General features: G+C 38.8%; 1 protein-coding gene across 9 annotated transcripts in view; it reads right to left on the bottom strand.

The window, feature by feature from the left end:
- Nucleotides 1-17,955, bottom strand: part of LOC112043441 (histone-lysine N-methyltransferase 2C) — a 62,627-nt gene extending 44,672 nt beyond the window's left edge. For 8 of the 9 annotated variants that reach the window (XM_052884704.1, XM_052884709.1, XM_052884703.1 and 5 more), the window contains exons 1-18: nucleotides 17,808-17,955; nucleotides 17,546-17,633; nucleotides 16,589-16,799; nucleotides 15,071-15,211; nucleotides 14,074-14,346; nucleotides 13,548-13,824; nucleotides 12,830-12,944; nucleotides 12,262-12,381; nucleotides 11,147-11,436; nucleotides 7,615-7,694; nucleotides 7,024-7,157; nucleotides 6,478-6,572; nucleotides 5,403-5,670; nucleotides 4,825-4,985; nucleotides 3,861-4,104; nucleotides 3,195-3,354; nucleotides 2,139-2,404; nucleotides 526-624 (exon numbers count right to left, since the gene is read on the bottom strand). In XM_052884704.1, coding sequence (XP_052740664.1) covers nucleotides 526-624; nucleotides 2,139-2,404; nucleotides 3,195-3,354; nucleotides 3,861-4,104; nucleotides 4,825-4,985; nucleotides 5,403-5,670; nucleotides 6,478-6,572; nucleotides 7,024-7,157; nucleotides 7,615-7,694; nucleotides 11,147-11,436; nucleotides 12,262-12,381; nucleotides 12,830-12,944; nucleotides 13,548-13,824; nucleotides 14,074-14,346; nucleotides 15,071-15,211; nucleotides 16,589-16,799; nucleotides 17,546-17,633 — 3,022 coding nt within the window. In that variant the 5' untranslated portion in view covers nucleotides 17,808-17,955. The remainder of the gene's footprint in view (nucleotides 1-525; nucleotides 625-2,138; nucleotides 2,405-3,194; nucleotides 3,355-3,860; nucleotides 4,105-4,824; nucleotides 4,986-5,402; nucleotides 5,671-6,477; nucleotides 6,573-7,023; nucleotides 7,158-7,614; nucleotides 7,695-11,146; nucleotides 11,437-12,261; nucleotides 12,382-12,829; nucleotides 12,945-13,547; nucleotides 13,825-14,073; nucleotides 14,347-15,070; nucleotides 15,212-16,588; nucleotides 16,800-17,545; nucleotides 17,634-17,807) is intronic. The other variant, XM_052884706.1, reaches the window with a different exon arrangement.
- Nucleotides 17,956-19,511: the final 1,556 nt, after the last annotated feature.

Consider the following 19,511-nt stretch of genomic DNA (forward strand, 5'->3'; position numbering starts at 1 on the left):
CAATGCGGATTGGCAGACTTCATACACGCAAATAATTAAGAAAATTCTCTTGTATGCAGGTTTCCTCACGATGTTTTCCGGCACCATTTGAGACATTTAATTTCTTAAATATCACTTGTCCAAACTTGTATTTTTTTTTACACTTTTTAAATATTTATCTTATATATTATTTAATTCTTAAACTTTTTACACTTTTAAAAAGGCGAAAATTTGTGTAAGTGTGTATGTTTGTTACTCCTTCACACCGCAAATATTAAACCAATTTTGACTATAATTTAGAATAAAGATTGTTAAAGAAAAACCTATCTTAAATAATGATAATGTACCTTTCTATTAGTAAAAGAATTTTTAAAATCGGTCTAATAGTTTCCGAAGCATATCTATACTAATATTATAAAGCTGAAGGGTTTCACTGTTGGGAAGATCTATTTGAGTGTCATATTTTATCTCAGTATTCCTACGGGAACGGGAACCACGCGTATAAAACTGCGCAGCTTCTGCTAGTAATTATAAAGTTATACCCACCCGGCTCCTCTTTGACTTCGGCGGTGCTGTCGGGCTTGGAGTCGTCGCCCAGCTCGCCTTCTGCATTCTGAACCACTGTTTCAATAGATGCCATTATTTCTATATCCAATAGCCAGCGTCCAACACACAAAAATTCATGTTAGATACTCGATCTTAACTAATATCTATGATAGAATGGTGTCAAATGACCTGGTGAAAAACTGACTGAGACTGAGCAAGAATGGCGTGCCATTGTCAGTCAAAAGATATTCGATTATTTTCACACCACGAAACACTACACTGAACCATTTTTTCACTAATATATTTTAATTTATTTGGTTACTTAAATTTTGCAACAATTAACTCTGTAATTATGTGCTTGTTTAATGTATAATGCGACAAAAAAGAGTAAAAGTCAGTAAAAATAAACCAGGGTGCTTCCTATAAGAAAGAAGGAACCCTGGACCTGTAGTGAGCGATTAAAATAGGCTGATAATAATTCATTATTATTATCATCATCATCATCATTAACAACCCATATTCGGCACACTGTTGAGCACGAATCTCCTCTCAGAATGAGAGGGGTTAGGCTAATAGTCCACCACCCTGGCCCAATGCAGACATATAAAAAAATTAAGAAAATTCTTAGGTATTCAGGTTTCCTCAAGATGTTTTTCCTTCATCATTTGAGACAGGTGATATTTAATTTCTTAAAATGCACGTAACTGAAAAGTTGGAGATGCATGTCCCGGACCAGATTCGAACCTACGCCCTCCGAATCGAAGACAGAGGTCATGATGATGATAAATGATGACCCTAATTCCGCCTACATTAGAGCGGCGTGGTGGGTTTTATTCCCTTATCTGCTCTCATATAGGAAGGAGACACCCTGGCCTTGTAGTAAGCCATTCAAATAGGTTGATAATAATTCATCATCATCATTAACAACCCATGTTCTGCTCACTGTTGAGCACAAAGCTCCTCTCAGAGGCCATACAGTCTACTTTAGTATTTTAGTCGAGTATGAACAATTTTTGGATTTACCGCTCTAAAATCGTTCGTATTCGACTAAAATACTAAAGTAGTCCGAACTAGGCCCCAGAATGGGAGGAGTTAGGCTAATAGTCCACCACCGCGGCCCAATGCGAATTGACACACATCACTCATTTAGAGAATTAAGAAAATTCTTAAGTAGGTATGCAGGTTTCCTCACGATGTTTTTCCTTCCCGTGTCATTTAATTTGGAGGTGCATGCCCTGGACCAGATTCGTTCCTAAGTCCTCCGAATCGAAGACAGAGTCATATCCGCTACGCTAGCTCAGCTTTTTTTTTTCTTTACAAGTTAGCCCTTGACTACAATCTCACCTAATGGCAACTGATGATGCAATCTAAGATGGAATCAGGCTAACTTGTAAGGAGGAGGATGAAATCCACACCCCTTTCGGTTTCTACACTACGTCATGCCGGAACGCTAAATCGCTTGGAGGTACGTCTTTGTCGGTAGGGTGGTAACTAGCCACAGCCAAAGCGTCCCACCAGCTAGACCTGAACCAATTAACCTCAATCGGTCCGTTAAAATCCAATATATCCATAGCTCCATAATAATTATTACAAAAAAAAAAAGCAGAACTCACCGGCATCCTTCTCATTGTTCTCGTTCTTGAATCTCCGCTTCCTCCTCGTGTGCGTTATGCCCATCTCGGCCTCCAGCTGCTTCATGTGGTGCGCGCCGCGCTGCGACAGGCACACGTCGTCCACGTAGTACTCGCCCGCCAGCCCCAGCGCCAGCGCGGTGAGACGCGGCCGCGCGGCAGGTGGAGTGGGCGGGCGGGCTGCTTCTATGGCGCGCGCTAGGTGCGGCGGCGGTACGTCCCGCCCGCGGCATAGTAGGCACTTGTACCTGACGTCATGTGAGTTTTATTTATGTATGTGTCGCCGAGTGAGTTATTTGAACGGTTAGCAAAATCTACGTTAATTATTGTGATAATATTAGAATCAGATTTTCATGTAATTGGGTTTTACTTATTTACTGTTTAAATAAATAAGACTGTGAAAGATTGATCACGTGACTCTCGTCCAATAGCATTGCTACCAATATGGCGGGCGTATGATACGCTTGATAGTGTATCCTGCCACACTGTAGCCTGCTGGTTGAGCAGTTCAGTGTAATAGAGTTCTCGGAATGTATAGTTGTCTTCCATTTGAAGATCGACCTTTAACCCAGTTACCAGCGGTTGCCAGCCCGTGATCTCGCTCGTGCATGGCTACCTGCCCTATGATAGATAACCCTGGTTTACATGTGATAGTATCAGCGCTGTACTTGATCAATATTGTTGTTAGTAAGTAGAATTTTATTAGTAAGTTAAATGATCGATTTGGTGATGATTGATAGTGTTACTTTGTGTATCTGCCATCCTTGACACGCAAAGCTTAGAACCTGCTCTTAGACTACGGCTTATCCGTTATCAGAAGTAAGATTTAATATGCTCCGCCGATATATGCATGATAGTAATAAATGAGGATGTGGCTTACGAGGGGGTACGTTCGTCTTGACGATACACAATTAGACGTGATTCTGAGATACCTACATTCAATGAGGGGTGCTAGGGAAAAAGAGGGATTATGATAAACTCTCCATGCGAGTATTCTGTGCACTCACTCTCATGCCTCTCTACTCTCTCCGCACTCACCCGGCTCGGCAGCAGGTCTCGGCGTCGGCCTCGCTGCGGATGGAGTCGCAGGCGGCGTGCAGCCAGCGCGAGCAGCCCGTGCACTGGATGATGAGCTCCCCGTCCGAGTACGGCTCCGTGCACACGCAGCACATCACCAGCGACGCGCACGGAGCGCATTCTGCAGAGCAAGACATCGTTACAGTACTATAATTCACGGTAAGAATAGAGTGAAAATAAAGCGTAAGGTAGAAGATGTGGCGTAAAATGTCTGGTGAGACACGTTATCAACCCATATTCGGCTCAATGCTGAACTCGAGTCTCCTCTCAGAATGAGAAGGGTTAGGCCAATAGTCCACCACGCTGGCCTAATGCGGATTGGCAGACTTCACACACGCAGAGAATTAAGAAAATTCTCTGGTATGCAGGTTTCCTCACGATGTTTTCCTTCACTGTTTGTTACTTAAAATAATTACTTAAAATGCACACAACTGAAAAGTTGGAGATGCATGCTCTGGACTGGATTGGAACCTACGCCTTCCAGAATCGGACACAGAGGTCATATCTATTGGGCTATCACGGCTCTAAAATTCAGGGTAAGAATAGAGTGAAAGCGCAAGCCAAAAGGTGTGGCGTAAAATGTCTGGTGAGGCACGCGCAGTATGTATCCCATGAAATGTTGCTCACCAGTGTAGTTATCGCACCAGAGCGCGGTGTCGCGCGTGCCGCAGACCAGGCAGCGTCGGCAGCGTGGGCAGCGCCAGGCGCCGCGCGGCACGTCGGGCAGCGTGGGGCGCGCGCAGTACGTGTGCCACGCCGTGTCGCAGTCGTCGCACAGCACGAGCAGCGGCTCGTCGCCGCGTGAGCCGCAGCCCTCGCACACTGTGCAGTCCAGGCAGCGCCAGCCCAGGCTTACTATCACTTGAGATACCTAGAAAGACATGCTTCGTATATCGTCGGTCTAGAAGTGATACGTCGTAACTAACAATTTTTGGTAAAAATTTATTTTGATGCAGAAAGCTTCAAACAGCTTTTCCAGTGGTAGCCCGTAAATATCATGTAGTAATTAAATTAAAAAACGACTTTTATTGATACCTTAAAGATGTTTCTTGTCTCTCCTGTAAAGTTCGTCAGTTTGCACTTACGAGCTATCACATCTAGACCGACGATATGTAAGTTATTATTACCTTAACCTCATTAGATTCATTCGTTATTTAAATACGCAAGTGAGATAGACATAGGCGTAAAAAGAGGCTGACTTGGAAAAGACACATTTAAATACTCAAACATATTGCTAGGGTATGGTGATTTGGAATAATAACAGTAGGCCCGTCAACAACATAATATCTTGTGAAGGAAAATATCATATTGTCGTCCAATAGCTACTGAGATGTTTGTTATTTGTCTTGTCTCAAGATATGTAGTAGCGCGCATCTTATGATGACATAGAAGAAACATCAATCAGTTCTTCTAAAATTCCAAAAATACACTTTCAAATTACAAATGCAGATCAATTATTGTTCAGTCTATCTACTGGTACTTACTAGCAATTGTGAACTTTAACTACCTAGTAATAAGGTTCTTTAAAACATTTTTATCAAAATCTAGAGGTTTTATTCATGCAATAGTGACCATGAATCCCTATGTTTACCTTAATGCTGACGCAATAGGGATGGTAAGTCTGCCCGCACTGCGAGCACGCTATGAGGCAGCCCTCCGAGTCCGTGCCGATGGCGCCGCACATCACGCACAAGTCTTGCGTCAGCACGAACTTGTCCTTACTCGAGCACAGCACCAGTTTGTTCTCTACTCCTGAAATATGAATAATGTTCACAAATCCTCTTTTAATCGTGATCATGGATGGTTCCTGCCGACAGTGTGGAAACCGCTATATCATTCATTGTCACAAAATAGCAAATTTGGAACAAGATAGTGTTAGTTTGGTTTGCTTACAAGAAGACGGGTCCAATCAAGATAACATTCAGTAACCATCAAAACCTTCACTCCCCACCCCTCAAGCACCTCTCTCAACGCGCGCTGCGCGCGGTTGCACGCGTTACCAATGTAATGGTACTTAATAAGTTATTGTAAATAAATACCAATAAGTTGTTATAAAAGTTAGAAAAAACCTCCTGCATTATTAACTTTTAACAATGCCACAAACCAATGATAAAAGTAAATGGACTGACCATATTAAAAACCACCTTAATATTATAATTTTGAAATTACCTGGATCATCGTCAGATGTTTTATTGTCAGGCGCTTGAGGTCTCTGCAGCCCCAACCCTGGGACCCCGAACACTCCTCTCATCTTCGGCTTAGAACCTCTCTTTCGGCCCAAGTCAAAAACAGATCTCTGCCGCTTTTGAAAGCCAAGTTTTCCAGCAGGTGGGTAGCCACCTTTTAATTTGTAGCCACCTATTTTTTTTTTGGCTACTTTTGATGAAACTGTATACGGTTTTCCTTTACCGAGGCCCACGTCAATTTGAGAAACAACCTGAATAATCAAAAAAGTAGCATCAACACAAAAATAGTACCTTAGGGACTTAAATTTTGAATTGAATAATGTTTATGACTGCCCTACTGAAAATGTTACGGTTTTTTATCATTATCAATATCATCCAGCAATATACAGACATCTATTGCTGACCCCAATTACTAATTAAAACTATTATGATCATTACTATATTACACATTAGAGACAGAATTATGTACTATATTTTATAATACCTAATTATACATTTTTTTGGTTAAGTTAATATTGAACAATGTGTATATAGGTGCCCAGCTGTAGACCATGCTCAAGTCTGGCATGGTCTACAGCTGGACGGCGAAAGCGTCTAACACTAAAGTTCTTGCCAGAATTCAGAGGAAGTCAGAGCTAAAACCATCAGGCAGCAGAAGATTTCGAACCTAGGACATATTTTATATGCGACACGATAGGTATTACTAGCTTCAAACCATTATGATAGGCAAGATGAAGGTTGCAAGCAAAAGAGGAGCAGGAAGAAGTCCTTAGAATATACGCGAGTGGACTGGCATAAAGACAGTCGTAGAACTTTTCCGCCTAGCCATGGACAAGAAGTTTAGAAAGCTGACTGACCTTCAGTAAGGGAGAGGCACTTTAAGAAGAAGATAGTCTACAGCTTAAATAGATGGACTGTTATAATGAGTATATTTGTCTCTGTTGTGACATAGAGAATTTATTGTTTTGTTACATTTATCATAACTTTTTACACAATCCTTCTAACATACATTCAAAAACATAATCCTCTGGCAGCCGTGATAAATGAAAAATTAATACCTTGGGTTCAAGAGCAAGAGGGTCTTGGTCCTGCGGTGTATCGTCACCAAACGATGAGTCTTGCGACGTCGACGCCATATTGTCATCTTCAAAGGCTGCAAACAACAATGATCATTGACACAATTCAGCCTAATATTTAATAGCGTTTCTGCTTTTAAGACTGCTTATCTGTTTCTAATCCAAAGTATTCAAATAAATTATTATGTTCTTACAATACTAATTGTATAATTTATTCAGTTTTGTAACTCTAGTTTTAATGTAGTGGTAAGACAAGCGTTTGACAGTCTTGTTTGTGTGTACAACTATCTGTTGTTTACACACACACACATTTGGTCTGTTTCGAGTCGAAGAACTTTCCGCCTAGCCATGGACAAGGAAATGTTTAGAAAGCTGACCGCTGTCCTTCAGTAATGGAGAGGCACTCTGAGAAGGAGAAGACCACTACATCCAAAACCAAATAAATTTCCTGGAACTGATTAAATTAATTTGCACTTAAACTTACTAAAAGTAGTAATGTTTAAAAGTATAAACTCAAAGAGAACTCACAGCCAGGTTTGGATCCAGTCAGCTGTTGGTTCGCTTTGCATATGGGACAGCTGTATTCGTAAGTCGGGTTTTGCTCTTTCTTATGTCTGTATTGTTGCGGATCCGCGTCCGGGTCACAAAGTCCGTGGACATATCTGTTTAAATAAATAAATATAGGGAGAAATAAATTAAAAGTTTTATAACTAAGATGCTAGTAGGGAGATATATCTGGAAGACATATGGTACAGTCAACCCATAAACAACATACTCCACCTATGAATCGCTTGGTATTCCTGTAGGTCAATGTCCTTTGTGACAGTATTTTGATAATGAACTGACTGAATATGTCTTTTTAAGAATATTTGATGATATGATGATATATAATTTAGATGAGTTTTCATAGTGTTAAACTTGTCGTTTTAGCTTGAACTGTAAATGTTGTCTCCTGTGGCACACTATGTACCAAACAAGACTAGAACATAATGTGGCATTTGGGTATGCCAGCACAACTTCTTTCAGGCGGTAACGGCCATGTCTATGATAATGATAATGATGGATGATGACGATAATGATGAATGATGATGGATGATAATAATGATGGCAGTAACGTACCTGCGACAGGTGGAACACCGTATCATGTCCCGGTAGGCAGCAGCACGGTAGGCGCGCCGGCACAGCGGACAACACGATCCCTGCAATTATATTTATTTGCTGTAAAAATTTGATTTGATACAAAATTTGGTGAAGTAGCCATTGCACATACAAACAGTAGTACTGAGGTGTGTGACAATATATACTAATAAGCTGAAGAGTTTGTTTGTTTGGTTGAACGCGCTAATCTCAGGAAACAACTGGTCCAATTTGAAAAATTATTTCAGTGTTAGCTAGCCCATTTATCGACTTATTGTAGGCTATATATTATCCCCGTATTCCTACGGGAACGGGAAGCACGCGGGTAAAACCGCGCGGCGTCAGCTAGAGAGAGAATATTTGTGATATAGGTTCCTATTCCTGAATATGTTCCAATTATGTTTAAGTTTATTCAGTGTAGAGATTATGAGGCGGCTACGGGACGTGCTTTTATGTAAACACCACGCCGCCGTCCTGCCTATGCCTGTGCATAATGTAAACGTGGCGTAGGCCTTTGACTATTTAGACTGTGGATCTGTTTCGCACCCAAATTCACCAACAAAAAAGTCTGTCGTTTTTTGAGGGGGACTAAGTAAACTTACACATCAAGAATATTTAACACCATTAAATATATTCTGTGTCCATACACTACACCAGGGAGGGGACAGTTCCATACATTCTGAGCAATTTGTTGACTTACAGGCCATCTAGATCTAGTAGTGAAACAACTTTTCGACTAAGTTGGTAAAAATATCTCAACAGATGGCAGCAATTCCATCGCTAATCTTAGTGTGCCCAGTATCAATATTTGCAACCATTTCGTAATATTTAATAATTTTAACGATAATGAAAAAAATAGTACCTCTGTAATAATTTCATAGACCACATCATGAAATATATATTTAAATCGTTTTGCAAATCAAACTTCTTCATTTAATAAAATATGTGACGCATAAGTTAACATAGAGTGTTTGGTTAGTTTTTAAGTAACAAATGGCAACTACGCAACAATCTATACTAATATTATAAAGAGGTAAAGTTTGTAAGTTTGTAAGTTTGTAACAATTTTTTGAAATTGGGTAATCTTCGGAACTACTGGACCGATTTTAAAAATTCTTTCACCAGTAGAATGCTACGTTATCGGGGAGTGCTATAGGCTATATATATTTTATATTTCTATCATATATAACTACTGAGATATCGCGGGTTTTCTCTTACAGGTCAGACCGAAAAACTTACTTATTCGCATGCGCTGCCTCAACCATTGCGTATAACTGAAATAAATGTATGGAGGCTTTTTGAACCTTTAAAAGTTCTACAAAAAATTCCGCGACAATATATCTATCTTTTATATTTTAGCAGATATAGTACCTTTAGTACTTTAATAAATTATTTAAATTTTAAACTAAGGTTTACGTCATTATTTACACAACTAAACTTAAATCCTTATCAAAATAAATTATTTAATAATCACAAGGATATTATAGAGATAAGATTTGCCCTTTACAGTATGTTAATTAGTTATATAGTTTCGGAGATAATACAAAATTTCTGAAAGTCGCAGAAATGCCGCTATATGACGCCCCGCGGTTTCAATTACGTGGTTCCCGTTCCCGTATGAATATGAGGACCAAACATAGCCTATGACACTCGCAAATAATGTAGCTTTCTATTGGTAAAAGAATTTTCCAAATCGGTCCAGTAGATCCAGAGATTACCCCCGACAACCACACAAACTATACCTCTTTATAGTACTAGCATAGAAGTCGCTTGGGAAATTATAGTCTTTTGGTCATTGCACCACGCACAAAAGGCTGGACCAATTTTGCTGAGGGTAGGGATAGGATAGAGGTAGGGAAGGGGTAGGATAGAGGTAAGGTAGGGGTAATTTAGGGAAAGTGTAGGGTAGGGTAGGGTAGGGTACGGATAAGGTAGGAGTAGTGTAGGGTAGGGGCAAGGTAGAGGTAGGGGAAGGATATGGAACGTATAGGGTAGGGGAGGAGTAGGATAGGGTAGGGTAGGGGTAGGGTACGGGTAGGGTAGGGTTAGGGTAGGGATAAGGTAGGTGTAGGGAAGGGTTAGGGTTAGCGGTAGGGTAGGAGTAAGGTAGGGGTAGGGTAGGGATAGATTAGGAGTAGGGTAGGATATGGTATGCATAGGTTACGGGTAGGGTTAGGGTAGGGTAAGGTGGGGGAGGGAAGGGTTAGCGTTAGCGGTAGGGTAGGAGTAAGGTAGGGGTAGGGGTAGGGTAGGGTAGGGTAGGGTAGGGTTGGGTAGGTTTACGAGCAGGGTAAGGTAGAGGTAGAGAAGTTTACATCAATTTTTACGCGGACGAAGTCGCGGGCGTCCGCTAGTATTAGCTAAATGGCTAAGATGATATGAAGTAATAATCTTTATATTATGTCCGGGAACAAAATATTTATAGTATGTGATATTCATGGGGAGGCAAAACATGGAGCAGTGGCGTTTTTCTTCCAAGCCATTTTCCAGTCCTTAATGCGTTTGATAGCAAATAATGTCTGCAAATTAGTTACGACTTCATATACTTTTCTATATTTATTCTGCAATTATTTTTTTAAATAAAAATATTTTGACTCCTCAGTTTTGTCCGATTGCCCGTGAATATTATACTTAAACAGTTTTTACAGTATGATCATGAATTAAATTGTGTTGGTTGCGATTGTAAGTTATTGGGTATAACAAAGTAAGCGTATATTAATTTCAACATGGCCATGAACTGTCATCTGGTCCAGTGGTGAACATGGTCGAACGGATTCTAACAAAGTTACATATGAATAGGAATAGTCATGGGTTCGAGCCCGGGTGGGGAATGGATTACATCACAATATATATTTTTTTTTTGTTTTTTTTTATTTGTTTTTCTCAATTCGTTTTTTTTAATATTTTTTGAGTTTTATTAAACCTCGATTAAAAATCTCCATTTAAATAAAATTGCCGCTGTTTTAGTAGTACCTATAAGTTTACTCCAAACCGCAGTTGGCGCTTCAATTTAAGCCACCGAAAATCTTCAAGAGGGCTCTCTTTTCCCATATACTTATTATACTCTTTGCACTACACACAACTATAAATTTGACTGCCAATACACACACGCGTAATTTTTACACAGACTAAACAACACATCGCGTAAACTATCCACAGAATATATACATAGAATGTTCGATTACTTGATCGATTTTTGCTGTTTCGTCAAAAGAATCGATTCTTTTTAGAAATTATTTTTATTACAAATTTGATGAATTTAAGGTAGAAATACTTACAAATGAAACATTACTCCATCTTTTACTAAACTACAAGTTTTTGGCCGTTTTTTATGCCACTTAACTACACAACCTGGCATTTTTAGGGAGCTCTTTACACGACGAAAACGATTACAACAATGAAACATCGATTCTATAGCAACAGTTTTTATAAACGCGTTAGATCATTGATTTTTGATCTTTGCCAGGTTAGCGAGGCAGGTCCTGTTATTAATGGTCCAAGGGCGTGGGCTCACCTTGTTGCGCTGCTGGTAGCACGAGTCGCAGACGGTGTAGTGCGCGTGCCAGCGCGACGAGGGCCCCGCGCCGGGCGAGCGCGCGCCGCAGTCGCTGCACACGCGGCAGCACTTGCACTTCCAGCCGTACTTGGGCACGGTGGCCATGACGGGGCGCAGGCACGTGGCGTGGTACAGCTTGTCGCAGTGCTCGCACGCCACGGCGCGCGCCTCGCCCGCGCCCGCGCCCGCCTCGCCGCGGCACACCTGGCACACGCGGCACGCGCGGCACGACCAGCCCGCGCGCACGCCTGCAACACACGCCGCTGTTATCGTTTCGCGACGTACACTTCGCCGAAACAGAACATATTTTTTTTTTTTTATTCTTTACAAGTTAGCCCTTGACTACAATCTCACCTGATGGTAAGTGATGATGCAGTCTAAGATGGAAGCGGGCTAACTTGTTAGGAGGAGGATGAAAATCCACACCCCTTTCGGTTTCTACACGGCATCGTACCGGAACGCTAAGCCGCTTGGCCGTACGCTTTTTGCCGGTAGGGTGGTAACTAGCCACGGCCGAAGCCTCCCACCAGCCAGACCTGGACAAATTAAGAAAATCTCAATCTGCCCAGCCGGGAATCGAACCGAGGACCTCCGTTTTGTAAATTCACCGCGCATACCAATGCGCCACGGAGGCCGTCAAACATATACAAGATGCTAGATCAAATACATTACAACTCTTACTACTACAATAGTAGCAGCATAGCACTGTTAAGTATGGAACCGGACTTCCAACACAAAGTATATGCCCATTCATCCCAGCAAACAATAAAACCAAAGTGTCGCCTTTTACGGATATACATCTAAAAAATATAAATGTAGGGTTAACAGGTAAACAGTAGTTTAATTTCCGCGCATTATTTGAGAAAAGTACTATACAAGCCTGGGCCGCAACTAGGCATTGATGGAAGAACGTGAGAATATAGGCCGAGGCGAAGCCGAGGCACACATATGTAAGAATCAATGCCTCTTTTGCCGGCCGCTGTAGTAATGTACTATTTCTTTCTTTCTATATATACTTGTAATAAAGTCTATAAATAGAATATTATTAGGCCTAAATGTCAGTAAAAACTTACCGGGCAGCTGGGCGAGCCCCACGCAGGTGCCGTGGTAGTGGCCGCCGCAAGCCACGCACGTCATCAGGTTCGTTATGTCGCCGATGGTGCGACACGTTCGGCAGTCTATGTCAGCTGAACCTACAATTAAATATTTCATTATCAATTCTGTATGACAAAATGACATATTTAGCAATGAATTGATCAGATAATAATAATAATAAATTATAATAATTCATTGATTTCAAGTAACCAAGACTCATTTTGTTAATAAAAAATTTAGTTATATCTATGTTAATTGTATGTAACCTAATATTTTGTTAGTAACCTAATAACCTAACCTACATTAATCGTCCAGAGACTAATCTCTAATAGACAGGAAAAAGAAAAATATATATATCATCAGAAATAAAAGCAGAACCATAAGTAAATAGTTGTTGCTATAAAAAAGATATTATTATGTAATTTAAATCATATATTCTTATGAATTGTTTGATTATTTATTTTAATTCAATAATTTTAATTCATTGAAATAAATTCATTTGACATTTGTATGTAACAGCAAAATAAATTAACAAATGAAACTTACAATCAACAGGCACTTGGTATAAATGATCTTTGCAGAATGACGATCTGCTTTGGAAGTCCATAAAGCCACCAGATGCAAGAACACACGGCAGATGGAAGTATTTACTACAGCTAAACTGTAAACAATAAAGGTATAATTGTATAAATCAAACTATAAGTATGGTTTATTTAGAGATTGAAATCTTGTAGAGAGGTCTCCTGTATGATGAATTTAATGCTTGGATCAATTACCACAGGACCTGCCTCGCTAGACGGCTCCCTCGGTCAAAGTATATGATCACGATCTAACATATTTATACAAACTGCATCTATAGAATTGATTTTTCATTGTGTTTAAATTACACATGTGTGTATTATAATTTAAATTTTCAGTTATGTGTACACAGTAACACAGGATATATTTATTGGTGTTGAATATTTTTGATGTATAAGTTAATAATGAGGGGGACAACTCTCAAAAAATGACAGATTATTGTGTTGGTGGTTTTCAGTGTACAAGTCCAAAAGTAATTGGTCTGAGATTGAATGTCATATAACAGTTATGAACAAACAATATTTTAGTTTAATTCGTTGTGTAATTCATTACCTATTTCTTTACATTCTTGATCAAAGAAGAAATGTTATAATTTATTAAATTAGGGATGAAATACTCAATACTAATTGTTATTAGTTTATTTTATGTCTTTGTTTCAAGTCATCAAAAAACATGTAACACTGACCTTGCAGGGTATGCTTGCTCCATGTCGCAGGCAAAAGGCACATTTTCTATTGAGGGCTGCTGTAACAATGCCCCTGACCCTGGCCTCCTCCAGTTGCTCTTTGTCCTCTTCAGAGTTACATGCAGCAGCAACTTGGTCGTGGAATGGGGGGCTGAATTCAAGGCAGCATCGGTGAACGTACAGCATACCGGATGATACCACTGCTGGCAGTTCCAAGCAATCCAGAAACCCAATGATGGATAGCTCATCTGTGTGCTCCATGTTGTATAATGGAGTCCTATAAAGATAAATGAAAATTAGCTCACATTTTATAGCACAATAACACATATTCATAAATACTACACAAAGAGTGTTAAAATGCTGGTAGAACTAGGATAACATATAATATATATCTTGAGACAAAAGAAAGAAATGTTAATTAATGGAACGGTAACTAAGGAAAGAAATATTGTCCACCTTCAATATACACTTTGAGGTATCATCTAACCAAATATAATATAATTGTTGCAGCTTGTATGTCACTTACTTGCATTTATTGAAAGCCTTCTGCCGTCTGCTCAATGGCATGGCCTGTTGCTGCTGGCTTCCATCCATCAGCTCTGGCGGTGGTGAGGCCAGCCCTGCGGGCAGGGTCTGCACGGGGGTGCTGGGCGTGCTCGTGGGGGTGGCGCCCCCCGAGTTGCTCACCACAGGGGTGGTGCTGCCGTCTGTGTCCACCGGACAAGCGAACTGACGCATCTCGCCCTGCCCCAGTTGGCTGCGTTCGCTCAGGTTGCATAAGGCACATACTTTTCCTGGCCTGAAATTAACTTGCCAGTTTTATTTTCATCCAGCAATTTTTAATGGCTCACTAGGGCCAGGATCTCTCTATCCCTAAAGGAGAAGGGTAAAACGGAAAGGACAATGCGCAACTAACCCAATCTCCATAATGACACTACTTAAGCCGATCAGTGACCTGCCTCTCAATAGGGTAGTTGACTCATATCAAATTTAATATAACCAATATTAATTAGTTAGTACATGAAATACGGGTCCGAAATATATCAATATTAATTAATAAAAGTTTAAATTTTTCTAAAAACTTTGACTTTGCAATTGCACGTTGTAAAGTCAACATCTCCTGAGGATGCTCCGGTTTTGGGGTGAAACGTACGTAGAGAGTATTTTGTCGGACCTGGGTGACGTTGTCGCATGGGTTCGTCGACTTTTCGCGGATGATAGCAAAATAAATAAATCATTATATAATCAAACTAATTGATAACTAGTAATTTCGTCAAAAACTAACTTTTGTCAACTAGCCTATAATGTCAGTGCATGATTCAAACCATGAGCTACTGCATTGTTTTGAATCATATTTTTGTTTCGTAGACAGAGATACTCGTACATAATTGATAGGCTGGGTGGCTAGAAAGCTTCCACAGCAAGTTTGACTGGCTGGTTTGGAGAGGGTACACAGTGGCCAAACCTTGGTCTCTTCTATCTTAGTAAAATCAAAATAATAGCATTGAAATTAATAGCACTACCATTTTTCTGGCATATAGGGTGGTTCTTCAGGTGCAGGCATGGTGAAGTCATCCTCATCTACTATGTCATCAGGGGCCTCATCTCGACTGGTGCGGTGTCTTTTTGCACCCCTGACGGAGCCAGCTAAATTGCCTCTATATCTGTAACAATACATTTATGTTATAACTTATTCCATAAAAGTCGCCATAATACTACAACAATCTATTCAAGTCAATGTGAATCACCATAAATATGTTTTTAATATTTTTTCATTATGATCAATGATATATTTGTGATCAATGATTTATGTTAACTTTGTACACTTGAATTTTGTTGTTTGTTAAATCTTCCTATTGCTTCAATGAGTCTTCAATCTTAGAATTTAATTGTGTAATTGTGTAAAGACATACATATTCCATAAATAGTTTAAAAAAATGAACAATAGAAACACATCACGAGCTGTTAAATTATATTAACATAACAATAGCCTAGCCTACTTCTTTATTACACATATAAAAAAAATCAAAATTGGTTCAATGGATCCAGAGATTACAATAACAACACACAAACTCTCAAATTTTAACTCATACAGATAACTACAACCACAAGCTGTCAACTGTAATTAGGCGGAAGGTTGCATTTTTCGAACATCTGCAAACAGAACCCTTCTACGAGATTCCTAGGTTGATCCTAGAAGGCAAGATAGTGGGGAAATGGGCACCAGGGCTACGGCGACGTAAATGGGTGGACGATATTAAGGAATTGACAAAGAGTTATTACAGCCAGCTGATAAATATTTCAAGAGATTGGAAAAGTTTTCTCCACCTGATCTCCAAAGTTTAATTTGAAGAAGGGCACCTAAAGGTTAAAATCAGTGTTTCTAAATCATGTATTTAAAATATTACTACAAAAGTTTAGTGAATCTGCCTGCCCCTGTAGACAAGTGGCACGTCAATTCTCTTTCTATGATCGCTGACGCTTCGAAAACTAGAAAAATGTATGGGAATGACAGATCTTAATCATGTGACCTGTTGATAGCAAATGTCATTTTCATACATTTTTCTAGTTTTCGAAGCATTAGCGATCATAGAAAGAGAATTGTCGTGCCACTTGGCTACAGGGGCTAATTTCTGTTGGACAGTTTCTGAGTTGTAGTATGTAATGTTATTCATGTCATTCCAATAGATCAAATGGAATTTGTTTTTTAATAATTTTGCAGGCCAGATTTAGGCTAAACATTGTTCAAATATTGTATTTCTCACTACAAATTTGATTGATTGATTGGATTAGTGCTAAAGAATTCTGTAATTCACAAAACACTAAATGTTGTAGCAACTTTTGATATAGACACAAATATTACCTATATTTGTATATATACCGTATCTATGCTTGTTTTTCTCTTCCACAGTGGTTGTTTGGAAGAGATTGCTATTTAGCAATAAGACTGCTTATTGTACTTTAGTTTCTAAGTCTTGTTATAAGTTTTTGTTTATTTTTGTTTTTAGTGTACGATAAAGTATATTTCTTTTTCTTCTTACCTTCTAACTATTTTCCCTTCACGTGCCAGCTTGGGACCCTCTTTGCGTGGTCTTCCCGGGCCCCTCCTCCCAGATGTAAAGAATGGGCGAGTATAGGCCTGGTGATGGAAGAATGCTGGCTGTGATACCACTGCCAGTGGCGAAGCTGGCTCCTCGCCCCGTGGTGAAGAAGCACATGATGTTGGTGTGGATGCTGGGCCAGGGTAGAAATCTGTAGGAGAGCAACTGTTATATCTGATGTCCCATTTAGAACCTGTTGATAACATCAAACAGAATTTTCATGTGATTCAATTTATAATAAGAATGAATACTCACAACAATGTTTTTTTAATTCACTCAGTTGATATTATGAATTTTAGCAATTAAAAAGTTTGTAACATCCCTAAGAAATGCAATAATAGTAAATAATACACACATAAAATGATATTTTCTGTATTGTCAAATTACACCTTAACATTAACAGTTTGAACAGATATTTTGAGTTTCTAGATTTAATTCTATTGCACAAATACCATACTTTTATAAACTTGTCATGTAACTGTAGAGCTTGGCTAAGATGATATAAAAATGCCAAACTTAAAATAAATTATTTAATTATTTAATTATGTTGTATAAAAGCCTAACATTCTGACCCATATTAGTAATGGGGGGTGTGTTTATTCAACTGGCACATTGAACCTTCCATTATTTTAAGACCTATCAAGATTGTTACAAATAAAAAAGAACAAATTACATTCAGTTGTAAAGCAGAATGGTCTAAATCTTATCTCACTTTCATGAGAGAGAGGTCTGTATTCATAGGTGTATTTAGTAGTCAGAGAATACATTTAAAGTTAGTAATAAAAGCTTGCGCGCCTTTTTTATTGTACATCATAGAAACACAAATTTAACAAATGACTATAATTAAGTTGTGTATAACTATGACTATAATATAGAATACATAAAACAAATGGGTACCTGAGGACGGCGGGACCTCGCTCTCATCGTCTGACCCATCATCAGCTAACAGATCCACATCCAGGACCCCTTCGTCTGGTCCGTCCATCTACAACGTACAACACTTATACTTTTCTAACAATACTCGCAAGTAATTTATATGCACTTTTTAACGCGTATTACTCACTACGCGACTCCAAACATAAAACTTAATGTAATCAGACGGCCATAATGAACGACAAGTGGATATACAGACACTTGTGAAGCGGGACTACGAACTTACCGCAACTTAATGCGACGGGCCGGAACGCTATTAAAATTAGGAATATGACATAAAATGCGATAATAAAATCATTTTTAGCTTATTTTATGCAAATACGAATAAAATTACGAAAGTACAAAATACAACATTCCCTGCGTTGCGAATGCGATGCACAACACAGATTAAAAAAAAAGTAAAAACTATCCCATAGACAAAAGTAGATAAGAAAAAAAAAAACATACAAAATAAAGGCGTAGTAGACGCGTAAACAGTCATACGGAGGAACCAAAACCAAAGAATTTAATACTCCAAGGAGAAGTTAATCTTAAATCTACATAAACGAAAATGTTGGACGTAGCAGTGAAATTATTTCCGCATACGAAATATTTTTGAGCAAAAGACCGCGGCAATTTTAAATGGATATTTTTGATTTTAATTTTTTTTTCTCATCGAGGTTTAGTAAAACACTTAAATACTTTTAAAATATTTGAAGAAACCAATCAAGAAATGTATAGAGAGAATACCCAAGCGTTCCTTATAATAAGTTAATAATACTAAGTTAATTGTATCCAAACTTCAAGGTTTTTGACCAATTAAAACGTGTGCGTAGTACATATTAAAATGAAAACTTGATAACGATTTCCGTTTAAATTAAAATATTTTTGTTCTCTGTGATCTAAAATTCTATTATGGACAAATCTCATTTTACTAACCTTGGAAGTTTAGAGTTTGGTTTAGGACCATGGTGGCATTGTGTGGAGTGGAGTGGAGGTACCAAGTTAAACAAGTTTGTAATCCAGACCCTCAATTATTCATGGAAATAAAGTAGTTTTTGACGTGACAACGTCTTATAATTCGATGGAGCCGGCTGCACACTCGAAAAAATATGACGTCATGCGTCGCTCCCTCGCTCTAGTATTGCCAACTTTTTTTACAAGAAATAAAGTATATTCTAATTTCTATGTTTAATGGTGTATTAAGATTATTAGACAGTATTTTAGAAAAACGAACACATTCTTTTGAAAAATGCATCCTTTCCATCAGTATTTTCTTATGATGCTATCACGTTCAACTATCGTCAGTAAACCGACTTTACAGGCAACTGATTTTTTTGAATGTTTTATATGGGAAATCATGTGAAATCCCCAGTACCATGCCTCAGTACCTCCCAGTACCTAACTTTGTGCGGCAACATTTCTCTTGAGTTTGTAAAATGTTTCTAGAAGAGTTACCATTGAGTGTCTAACGACTCAAAACATGACTTATCATGTGTTGAGGTAATTAAATGAAAGATACTTTGTTTATTTGCAAACAAATCCCAACGCACAAGTTCCAATTGGTCAAAAACCTTGAAGGTTGGATATAATTAATTAAATTAAGATAAACAAAAAAAAAAGAAAATAAGTACTTTGACCATAGTAATTTATTTCCGCAACCAGCACATGCAAAATCTGTGTCCAAAATGTCCAAAAGTCTTTCTACTAATGTTTCTACCCTTTGCCCCAAACATAGACTTAGAACATTTAGTTATATATATATGGCCCCAAACCTATCCAAACTACAAGTTACATAATATGTGAAATTATGATGCTGTCAGTCAAATAGTTGTATCTAGTGTTGGGTAGGACATGATTTGAAAAAGAGTTTGTAAGTGTTGCCTCTTTTTTGTACCGGGGCAGTACAATGTCCCACTTCAAATGAGGCGAGGCGTACTGAAGCTTGGCA

This window comes from Bicyclus anynana, chromosome 12 (genome assembly GCF_947172395.1).
Source record: "Bicyclus anynana chromosome 12, ilBicAnyn1.1, whole genome shotgun sequence".
Taxonomy (NCBI): Eukaryota; Metazoa; Arthropoda; class Insecta; order Lepidoptera; family Nymphalidae; genus Bicyclus; species Bicyclus anynana.